We start from the raw sequence: 22,467 nt of genomic DNA on the forward strand, positions 1-22,467 counted from the left end.
TTTAGACAGAGTAAAAGCACTGAGTAACGCATTTGCAATGTCTGTAGTCCAAGCAGACTGGGTAACGAATGTGGATCTTGGATTTTAAAATCCTGACACCACTGACCGGAACGCCCTGGGTCTGTGCTGGGAGAATGCTTTGCGTTTGAGCAGGGCCGACGCTGACAGCTCCAGCACTCCCGCAGACACCGATGCACTCGCACAGCTTCTCTGCGTTTTGGGGAGAGAGCCCTGGATATTAGGAGATATTTAAAAATGGATAGCGTGCTGGTACGGGACACTGCCTTTCCACGTGCCCTTCAGACTAGTTTGAATGTCCCACACTTACTGATCCTTTCAGACATATATATACACACACCAGTAAAATAAGGATAGGCACAAACCCCACATACAAGCCCTGCACATTTACAACACATTTACAACACCAAAAAAAGTCTGTTTTCCTAATTCTAGAGATAAATGCATTTCCCACCAGCAGATTCTTAGGCATTCAAAAAAAAAAATTACACAAAAATCTCCATTTTACCTAAAGACAAACTTCATGAACTACGCCTTTGCTCCTTTATGTGTTATTCTGCTGTGAGGCGGGATGCCTCGTTCTTACATACTTGCAGACTGGAATAGCTGGAGTCCTGCTTCACTTTCCACGCTGCCAACGACCCAGGGGCCACAGGCCACGTCGGCAGGACGCGGCGCGGGCGGCCAGGTCCCGTCCCGGGCTGGCTGGGGCAGGGACACGTGCGGCGTCTGGCAGGGCTGTGGTCGCCCCAACGAGCGTACGCGGGTGCAGACCGCTGGCGTGGCCCCTACAAAACACTCGGTGCTTCCAGATTTCAAAGCGTTTCAGGAATATTTCCAGTTTCAGCAGTATTTCTCTCCCTTTCTCTCCTTGCAGTGTGTACTGCAAAACATTCAAACTGTAGGATTTGGGAAGATTGAGCCAAAACAAAATTCAGTTATGTGTCAACTTACTTCACTTCTCTTTTGTCTTGTATCACAGGAGTTACATTAAATAATAGCTACCAGTTCACTATATTTCAATCAAAATGGGTTTTTAAAGGACAAGATATTCCATACACTAAATGGACAAGACATTCTATAAACTGAATCCACCAGTGCAAGTGCATCTTACTCAAGATATAATCTGCAAACACACAAAAAAATTTTCCATGATTATTCTTAGCATTATCAGATTTAAAATGGAGAAGCCAAAATTACTCACACAGTAAACAAAGCATCCTATTGTTTACTTTTGGCTTCTTACATAGTTTCCTACGCTTTATTGTAGTGTGCTAAAAACAAAACTTAGGAGATGAAAGAGATTGGCGTTACTGACAGTAACGAGGAAAAAATCGACTCTGAGTTAGCATCCCTTTGCTCCCCTCCTCTCACAGAGGATACAACACAAGCTTCACAAGGGTATGGAAGCGTGAAAGTTACTGATTTCACGTGGAAGGAAGAAATGACGCACAATCAGGTCCTTAGTTTTCTAAGATGACCAAACACTAAAAAGCCAAAAGGGTCCATATCTGAAATCCAGGTGGAGTCACCACGAAGGATGCACAGGATAAAAGGCTCCACTGCAAATTCTGCTATCTGCTGTTAATAATGGGGCAACAAGGAGAAAAGAAGCTGAAACGAAGTTAACAATATCTGTTATGATTATACGGTTGGGTATCAAGGACTGGTGGTTTGTAGCTATATCTCTGGAAACTCTGCAGCACAGCATGGGTAACGTCCCCGCAGGAGCGGCACGGCTGAGCCCCGGTCCGGGGACACACCACCGCTGTGGAGCCCAGCTTGCCAACACACCGCAGGCACCAAAGCTAGAATACGATGACAAGGCTAAAGGATGATGATGACTCCGCTCATGGAAGAAACAAAGAGTTTGGCCAACATAGCAAAGGTTGGTTAGATAGGAATTACAAACAGCGACATGGGATTCTTCCAGATTACAGCCTTCCACCACAGTTCTGTTCTGGAGGATGCTTGTGCAGATAATTCCTCATTTTGTCCATTAGTACAAAGAACTTTAATAAACCAAAACCTTATTTAAATGTATTGATACACCAAGGAGGCCAATGGGTATTGGAGGCCCGACTTTTCCATCCAGTATTAAAATCTGAACAAACATGAAGTACCATGAGTCAAGATGATGTAAATAAGTGGTAAGGACGATGTTTTAAAACATCTTAGGATGAAAAGGGCCCTTACTGTAAAAGAGAAAGAAATTGAACCAAAACGTAATAAACAAAATGTAAACAAATGCTATTTAATACCAGAAGAAGAGCTGTATTTGAAAGCATCACCTCACACACGCCGTTTTGCTCCAAACCCTAATGACCAAAGCAATCCGAACTGAAACTACAGTTCCTACGGAAAGTTTTCCACCCACTGTATAGCCAGTCCGCACACCAGCACTAAGTGGAAAGAGCTGAAACACTCTGGAGAAACAAGCAGAAACGAAACCAGAGCTGACCACGCATTTCACCCCTCCCTTCCCTGACACAGCCAAAGCCTGTCCACCCGTCGCAGTCCCATGCACCCTGCCAACGCGCGCCCAGCAGCCCTTTCCCTGTCCTGGGAGCGTGCCTGGCCCCATGCAGACACCCATCGAGCACCAGATGGAAGACAGACACGCTAAAGTTCAGTCCCCATCCCTGGAGGTGTTCAAAAAACATGCAGATGTGGCACTTGGGGATATGGTTTAGTAGGGGTGGTGGTGGTGGGTTGATGGTTGGACTTCATGGTCTTAGAGGTCTTTTCCCACGTATGGTTCTATGATTCTATGATTATTTCTTCCTGCTTTGCAGAGTTTTAAGTTCTGATCAATGTAATGGTTCGCAGCGTATTCTGAAAACAGTCATAAATTAATTTGTTTAAACTTCACCAAGGACCAAATTCTGGGAATTCAGCCGGTACTGTGGAATGAAAGCAGATATTGCCCCCATCTGGCCCCCCTGCAGCCCCCGGCTCTCACCAGTGCGCAGGCAGCACCCGATGCACCCCCCCCCCCAAGATTTCATGAGCTGCCCTCTGATTAAAGTCTGTGTCCAGCCTTGTGGAAACCTCCCCAAAGCACCATGATGTGAGGTGCTGCCATTACTCCATTCCCCGCCGCCGGCGGCGGCACCGCCAGAGTGACCGAGGAAGACGCTCTCCGCAGCTGATGCAACAGGTCAGCTCGCAGCACTGTCACAACAGCCAGCTACCTGAACCTGTATTTTTTTGTTCCGTCTCCTTAGGCTTCTTCCATCCCCAGTCCTTGATCTGACAGCCACCGGTTCCCTCGCGTGTGCCCTTCGCCTCTCTCGTCCCCGCCGCCTCCGTCCCCACCCAGCAACACGCCAGAGTTATCACTCCTTTGCTTACACCATGTCCCATCTATTTTCAACTCTTTCCTTCCCTCCAAGAAACTGACTCACTTCCTCATTTCCAATCTCATACTAAAGGGGAAAAAAAAATAAAGACTTTTTTTGGTTTGCTTAGACTAGACTGAGCAGCTTTTTTTTCACTGACACACACGCTCTTCCTACATAAATCTACAGCTATTTCGCCTTTAGTATTGCCCACTTCTTCACATTACCACACCAAACCACACCCATCCACCAAATTAAGGGAATAATTATTCCAGGAAATCTTTCACTTGAGAAACCACTGCTAGATTGTTAGCATACTTCTGGCCTTTCTCTTGAGTTACTCGCTTTTAGAGCCATGGAAGAAGCAGCATTGAAATTTAATTCATGCAATCTTTGTGTTACGAGATAAGATCAAGCAAGGGCTCTGCTTCAAGTTCAGCACCAGTGGCAGAACACTTCAAAATATCACTTGAAACAAATATCAGTATCAGTAAACCATGTATGTGTATTATCCTGTTCTCATTTCAAAATGTAACCACCCAGAAGCAACGTAAGCCTTGTCTACTACACAGATATTCACACTTCAAAGTAGCTACAATCCCTCCATGCCATTGCACGTATCTTGTTCCTGAAAAACAACAGCCCATCTAATACAGAGCCTTGTTCACCTGTGCAATGCCAGAATTAAAGCATAATTTCTTCTCATTAGCATATTTGTTTCCTTTGCACGCAAATTCTGTGCTTTACTATTCCAAACCTAGCGCTGGGATACGGAACAAACCCGAGAGGTACATTTCAGGAGGGTATTTTCCCCAGCACAGGCTAGACAGGATGCACCAGGAATTTCAATTTTCATCAACACCAAGAATTTCAATTTTTATCCCACCAGGTCCTTTTCTGCTACCTCGTCTTTCTTCTCTACGTTTGTTACCGGCTTTTCACATGCTACGCATACATACAGAAAATGACAGCACTGAAAACTCTGTCTGGTTTGCTCGTGGCAGACAACAAGACCCAGCTCGGGCATCATTCAGATGGATGGCAACAGAAAGTCCATTTGCCTATAACTGAGCAATTCTGCGCGATCAATGGATAGAAGTGTTACTCAGTTTGAATCAAGGTCTCCAAACATCTGTATTTTCAACATGTGGGTGACAAGCAAGTTCAAGTTGCACCAGAATAATTATTTTGTCCATATTATTCATACCCCAGTGCACACAACAGCCTGGCATTACCGAAAGCACCAAACAGATGCTTGGGTACAGCTCCACTGCCTCAAACTATGCACAGGATGCGGTATTTTAAAGTAATTTAGTCTATGACATGGTTCTCATGTAGCAATAGAAGTTTCTGCCAAAGATCTTAAGATACCAGCTAAAAACACCAGCCTTCAATCAGTCACTAGGGAAAGCGGAATTTCCTGAACACGTCACATTCACCCGGAATCCATCTATTCTAAAATTCAGAAAGGAGAATAATTGTATTTCAAATGCAGGAGGTTTGTTTCAGTGCCGCTCTTCAGCTGACTAGACCCACGTTCTCCCTCTCTTCTGTATTTTATTTAGTGCGGTTATCCCAAAGCACTAGCTAGAAGCAATCTTCCATTTAACAGGAATACAAGGTTTACAGTTATAGCTGTGCAAAGAAATTGGTGAGGGTATGTCCTGCCCTCGTCCCTTCCTTGCAGAGCTAGCAACAGCCAAGTCCTGAGTTTGTGAGAAATTCTGCGGAAGAATGCAAAAAGGAAATGAAGTATTTAAAGTACTGAAGTATTTATGAAACATTTATTATCTGTCAAAACTCTACAGAAAGAGCAGTTTTTAAAATGCTGATGATAAAGCACATATACACATGTCACCACTCGGACATACTGAATTCAGATTCTAAACCAGTGCCCCCTCCCCTGCCCAGAGGCCCACAGCTCAGCCAGGGCGGTCGGCACCACAGGACGAGCGGGGCTTTGCTTCCCAGGGATACCCGGATTGTTGCAGGAAGCATACTCATACTTTGTTATTAATATGCACATGGCTGAAAAGGAACAACAATTGGTCGCCCAACTGCACACAAATAAAGAATGCGCTTTAGAACGCGGGCCAGGTGACCAGTCTCCACGCTCAGTGAGCGCTCATTGTTACCGGCCGAGGCAGACAGGAGAGCGTGCACAGCCAGCACCGGGTCCCAGCCTTCTACTTGGGTCAGCTTCTAGCAACTGCTGAAAAAAAAAAGATCCCCCTCAATTAATCCCCAATATCCCCCTTCTTTATCCCTTTATTTGGTTGTGGTTATACAGGTTACAGAAGTCACACACCACAGCAGCATCTCTTCTCTCCCATAGGATGGAGACGGCAAACCCTCCAAAAGCCAGCTGGTGACAACAGCCCTGGGGAGAGCACCTGGAACCGCACAGATGTTCGCCACAGTAACCCGACATCCGGGCTGCTCCATGCAGACCTCTACTCCAGGGCTGCACTGCTCCCCAAAGACTGGATTTACCAACCTCTTCAAATCTGTCCTCGCGAGGAAACCTCTTCACGCCCACTGACCAGTTAACCTTCTCCCAGCCACCGCCACCTCTGCGAGCCGCTTAATCCAGCCCCCCATGATCTACGGGCTTACCAATCACAGAATCACAGAATTGTAGGGGTTGGAAGCGATCTCTGGGTATCATCTGGTCCAACCCCCCTGCCAAAGCAGGGTCACCTACAGCAGGCTGCACAGGACCTTGTCCAGGCGGGTCTTGAATATCTCCAGAGAAGGAGACTCCACAACCTCCCTGGGCAGCCTGTGCCAGGGCTCCGTCACCCTCAGAGGGAAGAAGTTCTTCCTCATGTTCAGGTGGAACTTCCTCTGCTTCAGTTTGTGCCCATTGCCCCTTGTCCTGTCGCTGGGCACCACTGAAAAGAGTCTGGCCCCATCCTCCTGACACCCACCCTTCAGATATTTATAAGCGTTTATCAGGTCCCCTCGCAGCCTTCTCTTCTTCAGGCTGAACAAGCCCAGAGTCACCTCAAGCTACATGCAAATACACAACAGGAATGAAGACAGCACTTGCTGTAACACACTGCATGTTCAATTATAAGTACACATTCACCCCAGTTTTATAGAATTTTAGAGGAGCTGTTTCTCAGTTAGGGGTAGGGTTATTTTCATTTTAAACTTTTCACTGATTGCCTTATTGGTGAAACCCTGAGGAACTGGGACCAAAGTTTCTGTATTTAGGATTTCTCCACTCTTCCAAAACATCGAAGACCTTCAAACAGGCATCTAGTCCTTCTGGTTTTAAACAGTGATTACTCAATTAGTGGATAATTACACTTCAGGGTATTTAAAACAGAGGCTATTCCCCAGAGGTTTTCCTCAGACAACCTTGAGAAGACCAATGAAGATTCACTAAGTCATCCTTTTCTCCGCTCTCTTCATCTCAGTCCTCTCACACACGTTATCACCACCCACCCCCAGTAACACCCCAGCCGTGGAGCCAAAGGGGGTTCTGGCTATGCAGCGGTGGCTCACAGGACATCCAAAACAGGCTCCAGGAGCACAAACTGAAGATTTCAAACCTCTCAAAAAGCCATATATAAATAAACGCTTTCAGAAAGGTGAAAGTCACTCTACATAAGAGATGTTAGCTCGCCCTGCGGAACAGATACACGCCAAAGGGAAGAGCAGCTCTCATATATCCTGAAGAATTTAGCGTAACCAAGTCATGACATCTCAAATTTTTAACAACAGCGTTCACTCCCTGAACTCAGGAGAATCACACAATCCATAATAAAGTAGTCCTTCATGTTGCGAATACAAACGAATCCTATTTACAAGCACGTCTTGCGTCACAACACTGACTATGGGGCAGTGAGGAAAAAGTGAGTATTGTCTGTTCAACAGGGAGCTACTCACAGGCACACACACCGCCAAAAAAGAGACTTTCACTGTAACACAGTGCTAAAAATATTGCTAATCATAGTGCAATGTGGGAGCAAAGGAAGAGGCATCGTTCTTGCCCGAGTGCTGCCCTGCATACAGGGAACGCATTAACCTTTAAACATACGGAATCCTCCATCACGGGAGGGGAAAGACACAGTAAGTTCTGTGGAGCAAGGGGGTGTGTAATTTCTGGAAACACTACACACAAAGTAAGCTTGTCTTTTACAATGAGCTCAGAGCACAGGAAGAACAGAACTTTTGGGAATCCCTTTCTCAGTATATTTGCTGGCTGACTACAGCTCCTTCCCCAGCAGATCCCTACCAACACTATTTACGTTCCACCATTGCACTGTGAACACAGCTTTATCAAAAGAAAGGAAAAAAGCAACAACAAGGCAGTCAGGTGCTCTTCCCTATTTGAAGCATGTACATATTTCGGCAATATATATATTTCATAATAAAGTAGGAGTTGAAGCTTTAGCATGAAAAGAATACCAGAATTTTCAGACCTGACCTAAAGAGTGTATAAACGCATGTCCTTTGGTGGTCAATACTGCAGCTCTACCAAAAAAAAGGCAACAATCTTCTGCTACAAATCCTAAATGAATTTTATGAAAGACTGTTGACGAGTACCAAACAAGCCCCAGTGGCACAAATGTGTTAAATTACCAGGAATAAAGAACCAGGAGGTTTCAAGTTGCATTTCTTCAAATACACTCTCTGAACAATACTTTGAGCATGGAAAAAAAATATAAATAAATAGTGTCGTAATTACATCTGTATTGGAAATGTACTAACAAATATAAAGCATTCATTTCCAATAGAAAGACTAGCCAGCTTTACTCCTCTGCTAATTGTCACATGGACCAATTTCTTACCATGCAGCATGTTGGCTACAAATCCCAACAAGCAGTTTTAAATTGCTGCTATTATTGCTCATCTGGACCGACTAATCCTGGATGGTGCTCAGGGCAGCTTCTCCAACACCTATTAATTCGTCATTCCCAAGGGGGATGACATCTCAAGCAACAACCACCAACTCCTCCACTGTTTAAGCAGGGGGCCGCAGAAAAGAGACTGCAAGCTGGGGAATCTCACATCTTTCCAAGGCCAAACGCGGAATTCCCTGTGGGAGCAGTGCAGCGTCGGCACAGCTTGCCCAGGGAGCAACCTCCATGCTCAGAGAGCTTCACAACTCAGGGGGCTGCGGACAGCCCGAGCCACCTCTGACACCACCCCTGCTCTCAGCAGAAGGTTGGCTAAGGTGACCTCCAGTGCTCCCTTCTAACCCAATTTTTAACAAAAGCATAGTTATCCTTCAGCAGCATGATTTTAGTATTTGATGCAGTCTAAGAAATCATCTCTCTTGACTAGATTTGAAATTCACAGTCAAAATACAGGGCCAATTCACTAGCTATACAATTATTATTAAACTGACTTCCCCCCCATTACTGTTACTTTTTTAGGAAAGGCTTTTGAATGAATAGCCCACAGAGATTGCTGATTAATGCTATAAAATCTGGAATGGATGGGGACGCAACACCACCAACCTCCCTCCTCAAAAATATAAAGATAATGGCATAAGTACAAAAAATATAACTGAACACAGTATTAGCAGTACAGCTACACAAAGCTTATTCCCTTTAAATTTTGATTTAACCTTCCTGTATTTACTGTAGACAGTGTCACACCTAGGGAAATATCTGCTTCTCTTAAAACCTGTATTTGCTGCCAGCTAGAAACCCTCTTCACAGTACTTAACATACAATCTGAAAGGTGTTTGATTGCTTCTCCCTTCAGACCTGTTACAAGATTTTGTGTGGGCTCTCTCTTATAAAAAACACAAGCACTATTTATCGAATTTGCACAATTTCACAGAGAGGTAAAGCAGCAATCAAAAGATGGCCGACATGCTTTTATTCAACACTACATAATCAGCTGGTTAGGCTGTGAAAGCACCAATTTCAAACTGCTCAAACCCAGCCTGACTTCTCCAAGCACTCTCCACTGACTGTACTTCTCCGCTCGTTTTCTACCCCTCCCGATGACCGTACGAAAACAAAATAGTTTTTCCATAGATACACACTTCATTTGGTACTAGTTTTAAATCTGACTTGGGATCTCTCATTTGTATTTACCATTTGGTTATAAGGAAATATGCATATATATAAAACAGAAAGTGCTGATAAATGACTGAACAGAAAGAGAAGTCTCCTGAAAGCACAAGAAACTCACGACTCATTCTGAAACATTAAAATCCTGTAACATGGACAGCAGTCAGGTCTGCAACTTCTCACTCTGAAGTGCCTCACTGTATTTTCAGAGCTGTACGTCACGTTTCTGTAGAGGTGAGAGAACTAGTTTTCCATAAAACAAGCTACGCTCATCCGCACGTCCATGTGTCCGCTTACCTTGGATGCACTGCAGGGTTCCATCCTCAGCCCTTATTGTAAAGGTTTCCCCTGGATTAACTTGAACCAAAAAGACCTGCCGAAAGAAAAACACATTTGTGTCACTGGGATCTGCAAAAATGACATTTCCCCAACCCAACAGTTGTGTCATCCATACTCTGGAAGAGCGATGGGGGCCAGGGACAGAACCGACTGGTATACCGGATCTTTGAGTCCCCGCAGGGTCCAAGGGCCGGTAGAGACTTCAAGACTGCCTACCCATCTACATTGTCAGAGCTGAAACAAAGATGTAATCAGCTGTGTGCAGGTAAGAATTATGGCTTCGGGTTCCACCACCAAACTCTGGACAGTGTGTTGAACTTGCCAAATGCTGACAGCGAAGGACATAAGCCCACTGGCTCATGAGAGCACACAGCACAAACTCCAGCACGCAGCACCAAGCCGTGCTGGGATTTCAGGTTCACAGGAATAAAAGTTTTTTGCAGTGTAAGGGGAGCTGATCCATTACAGTTTTTAAAACTTACCCTTAAGCCCTACACAGAAGAGATCTCAATTAAGCAAAATCCATAGACACGCACACACGGTTCAACAGCTGCACACAGAACCAGTAATAATAGTAGCAGATAAAATATTTTTTTAAAAAAGTAATCAAAATATCACCCCAGCCCCCCACTGCTCAATTCTGCAGGTGATGAGAACGCTACAAAGACCAGGAAGCACCAAAACGCACCCCAGTTCTGCGTGCGTCGTACAGATCTTTAGTAATTTTTCAGGTGTCCAAAATGATAGTTTCAAAACTTATGATTTAGATTTCTTTAATGCAGAGTTTCGCAGGGAACTACTGATCATTTACCCCATGCTCTTGCTGCTTGTGAAACTTTTACTCAAATATTTTAAACACGCTTCTGGTAACTCTGCACTGTCAGACATTCAATCAAATCTGGATTAATCCTGGCATAAATGAAAAATTTAAATGTGTATCTTTTTGTGAAAATTCTCTCTAAATTTAGGTCTGGTCTTTATGTTCTGGGACACCTGCATGCAGAATTTCATCATTCAGACTGGAAAGCCAGAATTTGAATTAATGTTGTGTTTCTGAATTCCTTAAGTTACACGCATAAGATAATTATTGCCTAGATGACCGTTAGAATTACAGTAATCCTACAGAAAGCCATTATTCCAGCAACATTTGTAAAGCACAAGCTGGAAATCAGAAAAACAACATGCGAAAGCCATTATTTTGTCTGCAACACTAATTTCCCTGGGAGCACTGATCAGGGTGGATCTGATCCAGCATATAGAGCACAATAAATCGTTCAGAAAAGATAAGGGGCACACAGTCCTTCCATCCCTGATCTCCAAACAATCAACATTTAAGTGCTCTTTTGCTATGAACAGGCGTGGATTATCCACAACAGCGTGCGGGCGTCAACAGAAGCGCAGAGCAAAGCAGTGTCATTCAGCTTAAAAAAAAAAAAAAAAACCACCAACAAACCACAAACCTGAACACAACGAGGCAAAGAATCATAAAGATATTTCATTTGTATTATACATCTAAACCAACAGCTCCAAAGATGGTTATTTGTCAAGACGCTTGCTTAACACAAAGCAGATGCCCTAGCCCACCGTCACACCTTTGGAAGAACTTGGTCCGACACACCGAAACACGTACCCTAACTAGATTGATGCCTCAGACGTGAAGAGCTCCATCTTCACCCTAAAGCGGGAAGCTGAGTTTAACGGCAGATACAAAACTGACCGTGAGAAAGAGATTCCTTTTACTACACAAGGCATGTGTCTGCCCCAGAGTTCGTTATCAGAAGGGTATGATTTACAAATTCCTTCTCGAGGAATCAGCGTGAAGGTCAGTCGCCAGCCCCAGCGTCTGCGTTAGCATGCCTGCACTTATGCTTTGAAAAGAACTCCTTGGGTCTCCACATTAGAAACGCCTTCTCAGGATTATATCTCCAATAACAGCTGTTGCTTACGATGGCCTAAATAAAGCAGCGTTATCCTTACCTAATTATGCAGGTTTTTAAACACAAACAAATTGCTCCATCAACAAATTTGGCTCCTGAAGGGCAGCGGCCACCATGGCTTCATCCCCCCATCACAAGAGCTTGGGACTTCTATACAGTATCTTCTATTAAAACATTATATATATGGAAATAATTCTTTATTGACAGTTCCGAAAGTACAACAGCTTAAAGATCTCCTATTTATTTAAAAAACACCCTTAGCACTAATTACTGCCCCAAAACATGGGATTAGGTTGGCCAGAAAGCCAAGCTGCCCACTGCATGCTGCAGGGTAACAGCAGTCACCCCTACTTGGCCAGCCAGGAGTAGAGACAACACTATTTTGCCCAAATTTTAACTACAGCCCAATAAAGACAAGAGACCACAAAATCTTTTTACTCAGGGTCTTGTTTTGAGGTTAAATATCAAATGCATTGAAAGGATAACATTTTTCAACTATTAGCTGGGCAATTAAGCCACGGGCCCTTGCAAAATTACACCGTTGCTGGGAAAACACGCTTTCTTTTGTCAATCAAGTTCCACCATGGTTTTCACCTAAAATCGAGTAAAGCTAATCCTGGTTTCTCAGGCTTTCAAGTAAGTTTTTGAGCTTCAGTGTTCATAAAATTGTATTTGTGAAATACATGTAATTTCTACCATCTTATCTCCTAACACTTCACAAGGCTAAAAACCATAATGCATCTGGTCTTATTGGTATTTGGACATTTAAACACATACACAAGCACAAAGATTTTCAAAGGAGGTCAATGAGCTTGGCTTCTGTCTAACCAAGGAGATTTTCTGCACCTAATGATGGCAGTCCCACCAGACCCGCACCTTCGGAGCAGTGTTTTTCTGTGCCACAGAAGAAGAAACACCAACATTTGTGAAATTCATTCATTTCAGCCAAATTTCAGAAAAATTAAGAGCCAAAGAACAACAGCAGAACCTGAGGCTCTGAGCTGCCAAGCCTCTGCGTGCAGCTGAGCAGGCCATCTCCTCTCGGCCACTTCCAGCCATGCAGGGTTTCTCAGAACAGCGAGGAAATCAACTGCCGGCTACAGGGGTACAGAAAAGCGCATGCTGAAACCAGTAACCACGAGACCACATAACAGACTTAAAGAGTTACACTATAAGCAAGAACTGCATTGAAATAAAGTACTGTAGCTGTCACTTCCTAAAATGTGAAGTAATAATTGAGTTCTGAGGATATTAAAAGGCTTTCTTCTGCAGTGATGCTCAAAGTGGGGACCTGTGGAGCAGAAGAACACGCTCATGGGCTGTTGCTGGGGGAAGGCGGCTGTACCAAGAGCCAGCAGGAACAGCCGACGTGTGACTGATGTGGGTCAAGGCTGGAGCAAGGGCTGGACACGAAGGGAGGGTGATGGGCACAGACGCACGGGCACCCGAGGTGGCCTCAGCCCCAGGAGCAGTGACCAGGAGGCCCCTCGGGCAGGACCCTCCGCGTGCCCCCACTGCCGCAGACCCCTTCTAGCAGACCACAACCTGCTTCTCCTCTCTGCCCAAAGTCGAGGTGCTGCGGTTTGCCCCCATCACCCACCCCAGCACCCAAACCCCTCTGCACTCACCCCGTGCTGCGCGTAACCCCCTGAGAGCATGCAATTATAGAGCATTGACTAACGAGCTGCAGACCTGAGGTCAAACGATTAAGGCCAGCGCACGTTGAGTATTAGACACCAGGCATCTTCCAGCCAATGCCCCCAGTTTGTCCCAGTTGCCTGGGACAAACAATGTCGAGGGACACTGCGACTTCTTTTGTTTACATCCACCCTAATTATGTCATAATTATGTCAAACTCATTCAAAGATTTATTTTTCCCATGTCCTCCTAAGCAACTACATTCTGCAGCCTGGAACACGGCTTTTCTGCTTCCTTTCTACACAAGGGACCTTCATGAGAACGCCTCGTTTCTGAAGCTTTTAATTAAAGATCTGAGAGAAGCAATAAAAAAGTCTAAAGATAACATCTTTATTTTAATGAAAACAAACACAGACGATCTTTAATTGCCCTATGTCTCTTCCAATATTCATCATCCCAAGTAAGCACGTTTATGGGATGTGAACAAGAGGAGCGAGAACTTGAGAAGTCACTTTGAGCCCACGCCGCTGCCCAGCAGCACCCCGAGAGTGCAGTCCGAGGACACTTCAGCCCAGTTTCAGTCCCCTGGCCTCCTCACATCCCAAACGCTGGAGCTTGTGACCGCTGTGAGTAGGGTGTCACCAGCACAATCCCAAAGGCTTTTTCCCTAAAAACTACTGGGCTGTTTGCTTTAGCAGTTCAGTTCACACGCTGCTGAAGCCCAGCCTTACCTGCTGCAGCCCCAGAGAAAGCTTGCTATCTCCATAACGCACTTTGTTTTGCATTTATTTTGCATTTAAGAATGTTATTGTATTTTAAAGTCATGTTTGTTAAGACTGATCAATGTTATTAAGTTGCATAGTCACTATAAATACAATCACACACATCCCCAATTTGGCAGTAATTTTCTCTATGTCTAGACCAAGGCTTCCCGACGAGCCAAACACGGGTCACTCGTGTCCCCCTTGTTCCTACCGTCCAACTCCCGTGCCTACGGGGAGCTGGGGGAGCGACAAACGGACCTGCCAGCAAAGTCTAACACAGGCTTAAAGCTCAGGTTCAGGAATATGAAACTATACACGTTGTGGGCAAACAGTCTCAGACACAGACAGCCAATGCTACCTGGTAAGGACCAAGGGCATATGCTAGTATCTATTTTGTAGAGTACTGGTTTACTTATCCAAGTGCTTTTTAATCAGACAGAAGAAAATCCACACTCAACACCGTCTGTCACCTCCCGACTGCCGTGCTGCAGATACCCGGGAGCGCCGGCGCAGCAGCAAGCAGGCAGATATTAACTTGGGTCCATGTGATGCTATGCAACCCAATGCCTGCTTTAAAATATTTCCACTTTATGAGAACCTTTTCCTTGCTGAGGCCAAATAGCCACTTGCACTGCTCTGGCTTATTAAAGCCCTGCCTTAAGCACTTTGCCGTGTGGCAAATTTTCCCCTCCCTGCTGAGATACATCATTCTTCATGCAGCTGGGGGGCACAGCATCACAGGCACCACCTAGGATCTAGCCACAGATTCCTCACAAATGCTTTAAATTAATAAAATCTACCGTATTCATAGTTTCTACAGCATGCAACTTTTGGAATGTATTGCATCTTTGGGGATTAAAAAAAACACAAAACAAAAACACAAAAAACCACCAAAAGCCCCCAAATCAGAATAATCACTTGGGTTCATTCTCTGTCCTACTTTAAAAGACTGTGCCCCAGATCCTGATGAATTTCCAGCTCCATCCCGCAGGAAGGACCAAAGAGTTCACACCATACTGTGTGCAACGTTCTTCTCAGGAATCCGTTCCTCCTCAGCCACACCTCCTCAGCCACACAGGAGCCGGCAGGACAAATACGCTCAACCTCTCTTCAGTAAGAAAAAAAATCAGGGAACATGCTACATCTTAAACAATAGAGGAGTGACTTTTGAAAAATTAATACTTTGATAACAGTGTTCTGGACTTAACTATCCTTCTCTCCATAGGACAGAAAATACACACACGAAGCCATTCAGTCAGTTTACAACCAGGGCTACTGATACGGAAGTCCGTAAGTGGCAGATTCTGAACCCCCTAATTTATCACAACTTAAACATGCTCCAAGCAAGCAGTTTAAAAAAAAAAAAAAAAAAAAAAAAATCAGTATATCTGTGTAACCAATTGCCCTGATAAGCAAGAAATTTTAAGATTCATGAAGTTCTAGCAAATTCTGTGTTTCACTGCATTCACAAAGAAACACATTTGTGAGAACAGTCTCCGAGTTTGCCCACCAACATTCTTTGGTTAAAATTCCTTTAGGAAAGTTCATTCTAGAGACCTCCTAGGTGGCAAACACTGCCCGTGGGTTAACGTTGCTAACGCTACTCATCTGCTGTCTGTTCTAGTCTAAACGTCTCAGACTACCGAATCTGCATTAACAGGCAGTGTATGCCAACGGAAGGAAACGTCGCCATCCCTTATATAACAGCCATTTCTCATGGACTGACGCTTCTCAACTCAGGTATCTTAAGATGTGTACCAGTTACAAACCTCCTTCTTCTTGAAATAAGCTTCCCATGTGCAAGTATCCCGCCCTCTCACCTAAAAGGACATTTCTGCATGTATATATAAAAAAAATACAAGAAAGTATGAAGAAGTAACTCTAAATTTTGGCACCAAGTTCATTCACTCCGCTCAGCTGCTGCTCAGGCACAGTATAAAACCCAGCTAAATGCTTTCAAGCTCTTGCAAGGTGCACAGACATATTGTGCTACGGGAAGGTACCAAACCGTATTCCTTATCTGGACGTACTCTCGCCTCCCTTACTCAAAGTGTGTGACCCCAGAAGGCAAGAACAAGCACACACAGCACTACATACAGCGCCTGGGCTCGAGCCAGATAGTGCAAAGACAGGGTTTGGTAAACGCGCCTTTACGAAGAGCTGGCAAGCGGAAACCTTGCTATACCTTCACAGGTGCAGTGGCAGAACCAAGCCGAAATAATTCACAAACTAAATTTGCATTCTGTACAGACGTGCTATGGCACAGCTAGCTGCCCCTCCACTTTATACTCCAAGCTTTTCAGAGCTTGCAGTGGAGTACCTACAGGAAACCACTGAAATTCTTGGACCAGAAGGTTAATTATCATTCCCCAAATCCCCGCAGGAGTTACAAGTGGATTAGAAGTAGAAACAGAATAAGTAGCAGCTCTGGAAGGGATGTGAAAGCATTAAAAACAGTCAGCAGTAGTGGAAATTAAGTGTGGGAAACTTCAAAATAATATAAGCCAGGGCTAGAAATGCCATTTTGGTTAGTCTAGAGAAGAGGGATTACTGTCAAGCAGGCAGAGACATTCCTGGCTCTGCCCTGTACAGCTCTGCAGCACTTCTCCCCATGAAGATCAAACAATTTAGTGTTTCTCCGCAACTGCCTTACAGTACAGGTCTGCTCACCAACAGAATTGCCTTCTGCACTGCTGTCCATCTGGCTGCTGGTAAAAGCGAAGACATCTGCTCTTTTCTACATAGGTAAGAAACGGTCTTTCGAGAAAAACCTTTTCTCTGAAGCTCAGCATTCCCAGGTACAGCTCGTTGCACGGCTCTACCATGCTGGCATGGCTGAGGCTTCACACACCAGGTAACAGCGAGGGGCGAGCAATGGGAAAGCACCCAGAGCATCTCAGCAGCTCCAGAGCACGAGGCACGGATCTGCGTGCTGGCCACACCGCAGCCTGGAAAACTCCACACACTCAGCTGTGATGCTTTCTTACCACCAGCTTCTAATGGAGACTGTAATCACGCCCCGGAAAAGCACACATCTTTATAAAACTAACACCTATTTATGGAGTAACAGAAACCACCTTTACTCAGGAAATCATTCTTACATGGATCAAATCTGAAGGCTGTTCCTGCCTTACAAGTAATCAAGATAAATCTATTTCAATAAACATGCAACAGCTGCGTCTACATTACAGAAGAAATAATATTAAGAGCAATTAACGTAGTCCATTTGCTGCTACTATACACAAAGATCAAACATGCAATTAAATTGGAATAAATGCTTTTTAGAACCGTGCTTTTAAAAAGTGAAGACATCAACCACAGCTTCAGAACAGGATGAAAATGATAAAGCATAAAGGCAGTTAAGCTTTGCAACATCTGGGGGCCAAAAAATGTCTCCCAGCAAACTGGTATCCCAGCTGCAAGTACTTGAAGAGATCAGGTGATGAGGTCTACAAGCATCACCCAACAAACATTCACGCAGAAAAGGAACCTGGCCCAGAACTGTTCTGCTGAGTCATATTTGCAGAGCACAGCAAAAGCAGAAAGTAATGCACTTCCAGCACGTCAGCAATTTTTTTTTTTTACTCCAAAACGTTAGATGAGAAGTTAAAGGCAATGGAGGCATCCGCCAAGCAAGGCTGCTGAATCATCGCTGATGGGGAAATTCCAAGATTAGACTTAAGAGTCCCATCTCAAAGCAGGGCTCAGAAGACTTCATTTACTCTTTCCGTAATACAGAAGGCGCACTGGACAGTCTAACCTGATAAATGGTTTCCAGCAAGGAGGAAAAGGCATGTTTAAGGAACAATTATCCTATCCGAGACCAGTAAGAATGTTCCTTCACTTAAGCATATTACTATTGGACTTGGTAAACAGAGACATTGAAAGCTTTCTTTTCTGTTTATTCAAGTTGAAGCACACTGTGCAGAAATTACTTAAAAAAAATGATCACAGCAACAAAAAATCTGTATCATACTGAGCACCCAGATAAGCAGACAGACTTGGAAGCTTACAAGAAAAGCGGAAATTATTCTTCCTCTGGAGCTCAAAAAACAGCCTGGAGGGAGGAACAAATGATCAAGAGAATGAGAAGTAACAGAATGACATTTTATACTGATTCATGGAGGACAGCTTATTTCTACCTTGGTTAAAATACTTTTCTGAAATGTCTCAAATCAGGAGGGAACCAAATTGAGTAACACAGAAAGATTGCTATGGTAGATGTTCTACAAAAAGAAACATTAACCCAAGATGACAGTTTTGGGAATCTACCAACTGTCATAGCCTTGAACCTCCAGGCTGTATCCCGACATGGAGGCATAGCTATGGTCTTGTAATCATTCTACCTACCTCTATTAGAAACTATCTCCTAGAAAAATATGAAAGCAATTATAAACCTTACAGGGGAAAGTGTTATAATGAAGCACATTCTGTAACACACAGAACTGCCGGGATCCGTACACTTAGGTAAGCAAAGAATAGCAGACATCAGAGGACTCATGTCTTCAATTCTCCAGTTCTTTCCTTTTTTTTTTTTCCTTTCTTTTTTTAATACAACCTCACCATTTTTGTTTTAAGTTCTTAAATTCTCATCACAGATACTAGCAAGACGTCTGGCCAACAGCTAGCACCAGTAAATCATGACACTAGCTTTCCGCAAAGCCCTCAAAAACGTAGCATTTATAGCCATTATTTCAAACCCATTGTTTCAACTTCAGTGAATACACATGCAAATAATCACATTAAATTTAATGCTACACTTAAAGTATTGCTTTTAACATCTTTGCAGTGTAAGGGCAAATTTCTGCCTTCCAGGAAATACTCTGCCCTGCTTAGTAACAGGGAAAACCATCTTCCCCATCTTCCAAATCCCTTGGCGGCTCAGAAACCGTTTCTTCAAACCAGCCCTTTTCCGCAAAGCTCACTGACCTGCTGTGAACCATCGCCATTCATGATGTGAGGCATCATGGCTACCTCCCCGTTCAGCAACGGTGGCAGCTCCAGCGGGATTTGGTCGGTCATCATCATTGTGACGTACATTCATGGAGAATTTTCCTCAACGGGCTTCCTGCAAGAGAAGCAGCAGTTAAATACCCTGGAAAGCTCACTTGTATATTAGAAAGTCACTGGCACCCATGTGGATCTTGCCATTAAAGCAGCAACCTAAGTGGGACGCCTGCTTTTGCAACAGGATGCCTACAGGAACTTGAGGCACTGACCAGAGGTTCTACCCGTTAGATCAAGAGCATGGAAAGTCAAGTTTCCATGCAAGAATTCCAAAAACCAGCTAGCCAGATTTCCACTGCAGAATTTCCACAATTCCAATCCCCAGCCCTCATTGCACAGCTGAAACAGACAAGTTCCATGACTCTGAGGGAGATTTTTGCTCCATTCCTAGGAATCGGCATCCTGCCGGCTACCACAGCTCTTGGAACCACCTCATGCGTGTGGTTACACCGGTTTCACTCGATAGGCACAGTTCAAAGCCAAACACCTTTGTTTTCCTTCTAGGGCCCTGTAAACAGTGTGAATTGCCACCTATAAGACAAAGAGCAGGCGCCCAACTTCCACTTGATCATGATCCAAAGGAGAAAGGTTTCTGCCGGAGCAGAAGGGACGGCGCATCCCCACGCTCCCAACACCTCGCGCTATACAGAGGACAACAGCGGAAGAAAATCTCTCTTAGTGATTTGTGAAGAATCACGCATCACTTCCCGCACACCCTCCCCCTTCGCAGCTAATTGATGTGATATGCAATCATCACTAAAACCATGGGGAGATTGCTTTGTAAAAACAAATCTTAATTTAGCATTAAGAATACCATCAGACTGTTATATGGGACAGTAATCCAGTTCTTCAGTGAATAGGATGAATGACCTAATCACATAGCTTATCTCAACTTCTTCTAAGCAAAGCAACCTTACAGGTCCAGAGCTCATCAGGAAGCCTCCTTAGTACCTCTCACACCACTGAAGCCCAAATTCCTCCCAAATAATTTCATATATACGACAAATTCAAGATAGAAAAAAAATACGCAGCGAGTCACGTGGCTGCTAACAGCCAGGTAATCAGCTGGCACAAGACCACCAGGCTACAGAGAGGGCAATTTTAGGCAAAGAGCAACAGGCAAATCCCTGCTCACGAGGACAGCGATGGGGGATCTAGTATTTACAAGCAGCACTTGACCACAGAGCCATAAACCAGTTTAATTCATCTGCTCCAGAGGGGATGAAGGGCTGAGACAACCTCACCAGAGCTGGAGCTGCGGTTCTATGCATGCTGCAAACCTATCACCCCCGACCTGCTCTGCCTCCAGGTGCTGCCAGGACTTAACTTTCGATTTATTTTTTTTTTAGCTTAACAACTGAGCCAATAGTTTAGTTGAAATACGCTGTCTTCATTTCCATCAACCTCTTCCAGAGCTCATCACAATCCCATCACCCGCAGAGCAACCTTATGATCGGAAACATCAGCCTGACCAGGAGCTGGTACTTCAGCTCCCGAACAGGACCACCTGCGTGATTTAAAAGTCATGGTGGTTCCCACGCAGACTGAATCACATCTATCCTCTCGTTCTTATCACACAGGCCCCCTTCACATCTAAGTAGTACCGGAAGACTAAACGTACATTTGTTTCTCAGAAGACGTGCAATCTTAGCCCTGTCACCTTCAGCCATACATCTCAAGACCAGCATTTTAATTTAACTCAGTACCAAATTTAGCACGACTCTCACAGCTCTTTCTGATGTTCTTATTTGCGTGAAAACACCGCTTTTCTAATCACCACTTCACTGAGATATAAACAGAGACGATCTATTTTCAGCCACCTTTAAATGAAATCCCTCCTTTTATTTGAGACTCAATTACAGGACAGAAGTTCTCAGAAAGCTTGAGAGTTGTCCAGAGGACAGTACATGCAGCCAGCTTTCAAGTCCCACCGCCTGCCTGAACCAACTGCTTTGCCCCAGATCCTGGCAGTGTTTTAGTCCTACCATCACCACTACCCTGAATAATCTGCCCTGCAGCACATACACCCATGGGGTAAGGAGTAAGGACACTTGCTAAGCACTCCCATAGCCCACAGGATCCAGCACAGGTTTATCGGTGACCAAAGCCTCCCTGGCTTAGTCATTCAAAGCTCTCAAGACCCAACCATTAGGTGGGCCACAGAAACCTGCCCAGAAGCTTTGCTCAAGGCATTTTCCCCCTGAAGTTTTGCAATACTCGGAGCTTCTCCCTAAGCTCTTTGCTTCTCATTACTTCACAGTCTCAGGTTTTAATTTTGAGAAGGATCCAAGTCTGGAACCAATATTCATAGGTGTTGGGTTTTAGTGGTGGAGGGCAAGGAGTGGGGCAGCAGGATTTGGGTTTTGTCTGTTCAAAATTATGGGGAAGAAGAGAACATGTGAGGTTTTGAACCATTTCTTAAATGCTTGAGATTAAGAAAAGAATTGAAAAAGCCTAATAGTGAACACCAGTGAGAATATATGAGTTAGCAGCTTTCAGTGGAAACAGACTGAGTTAGTCAACAGTCAATTGTACCTCAAACTACCTTGGTTATACACGTAATTATGTATCTACAGCTTTTGTGTGTGTATATATATTCATACATAACTTAATTATGAGGATTTTAATAGAATGCAATATACATAGGAACTCTTTTAACCCATGGAAAACAGTACACTCCTTCCTCCAAATAAATGACACATTCATATAGTCCGATTCTAAAAGCCCTAGCTGTAACAGAGTTTAAGAGTCACGCCGATGCTATTTTCTTAAGGAAAAAAAGCCAGACTGTAGCTTGAAGCTACGTATTTTCCTAGTAATATTTCCATTCCAGGCACAACAACCAATATGTTGACAGTCGTTTGCTACATGTCATTATTTAAAATTTTACAGCTGCATTCCTTTTGCTTTATTAATGGTTTGTCACCACAGCCATGTCTACACTTGCCTCACTTTACAGAGGGAGGAGGAGAAAAAGAAATAAAAAGGGCTTCCTTTATTTGTCAGGTCTTGTATGACCCCGGCAGAGGTAATGGCAGCAACAGTACTGGCTACACGGCACAGCTGGCCACAGGCATTTCTTTAGAAGTATTTCACATAGATGTGCTCCATAAAGAGTTAGATGAGATGGGGTTAAACATCTACCATGGGACTAGCAGACCTCACACCAAAGCCAAAACCTTCAGAAACTGCTTCACGCACTTTTTAGCTTATTTGCTCATGCGTCCTACTTAAAACAGGTCTACGCACCATGCATTCTTCCCCCCCCTAAAAGCTACGTTCCCTCTACCTCAGGAGATGCTCACGTAAGCAAACTTGATTAATACAAAGAAAGCAAAGTCTGAACACAAGCTTTTTCTTTTCCCTGTAAATTCAGGAACATCGA

The 22,467-nt window shown here is 44.2% G+C and overlaps 1 protein-coding gene across 1 annotated transcript in view; it reads right to left on the bottom strand.

The window, feature by feature from the left end:
- Positions 1-22,467, bottom strand: part of FNDC3B (fibronectin type III domain containing 3B) — a 218,093-nt gene that overhangs the window by 159,269 nt on the left and 36,357 nt on the right. Inside the window, exons 2-3 of the mRNA XM_075418319.1 lie at positions 19,005-19,143; positions 9,695-9,770 (exon numbers count right to left, since the gene is read on the bottom strand). Coding sequence (XP_075274434.1) covers positions 9,695-9,770; positions 19,005-19,115 — 187 coding nt within the window. The 5' untranslated portion in view covers positions 19,116-19,143. The remainder of the gene's footprint in view (positions 1-9,694; positions 9,771-19,004; positions 19,144-22,467) is intronic.

The sequence above is a fragment of the Opisthocomus hoazin genome, chromosome 4 (assembly GCF_030867145.1).
Source record: "Opisthocomus hoazin isolate bOpiHoa1 chromosome 4, bOpiHoa1.hap1, whole genome shotgun sequence".
NCBI lineage: Eukaryota > Metazoa > Chordata > Aves > Opisthocomiformes > Opisthocomidae > Opisthocomus > Opisthocomus hoazin.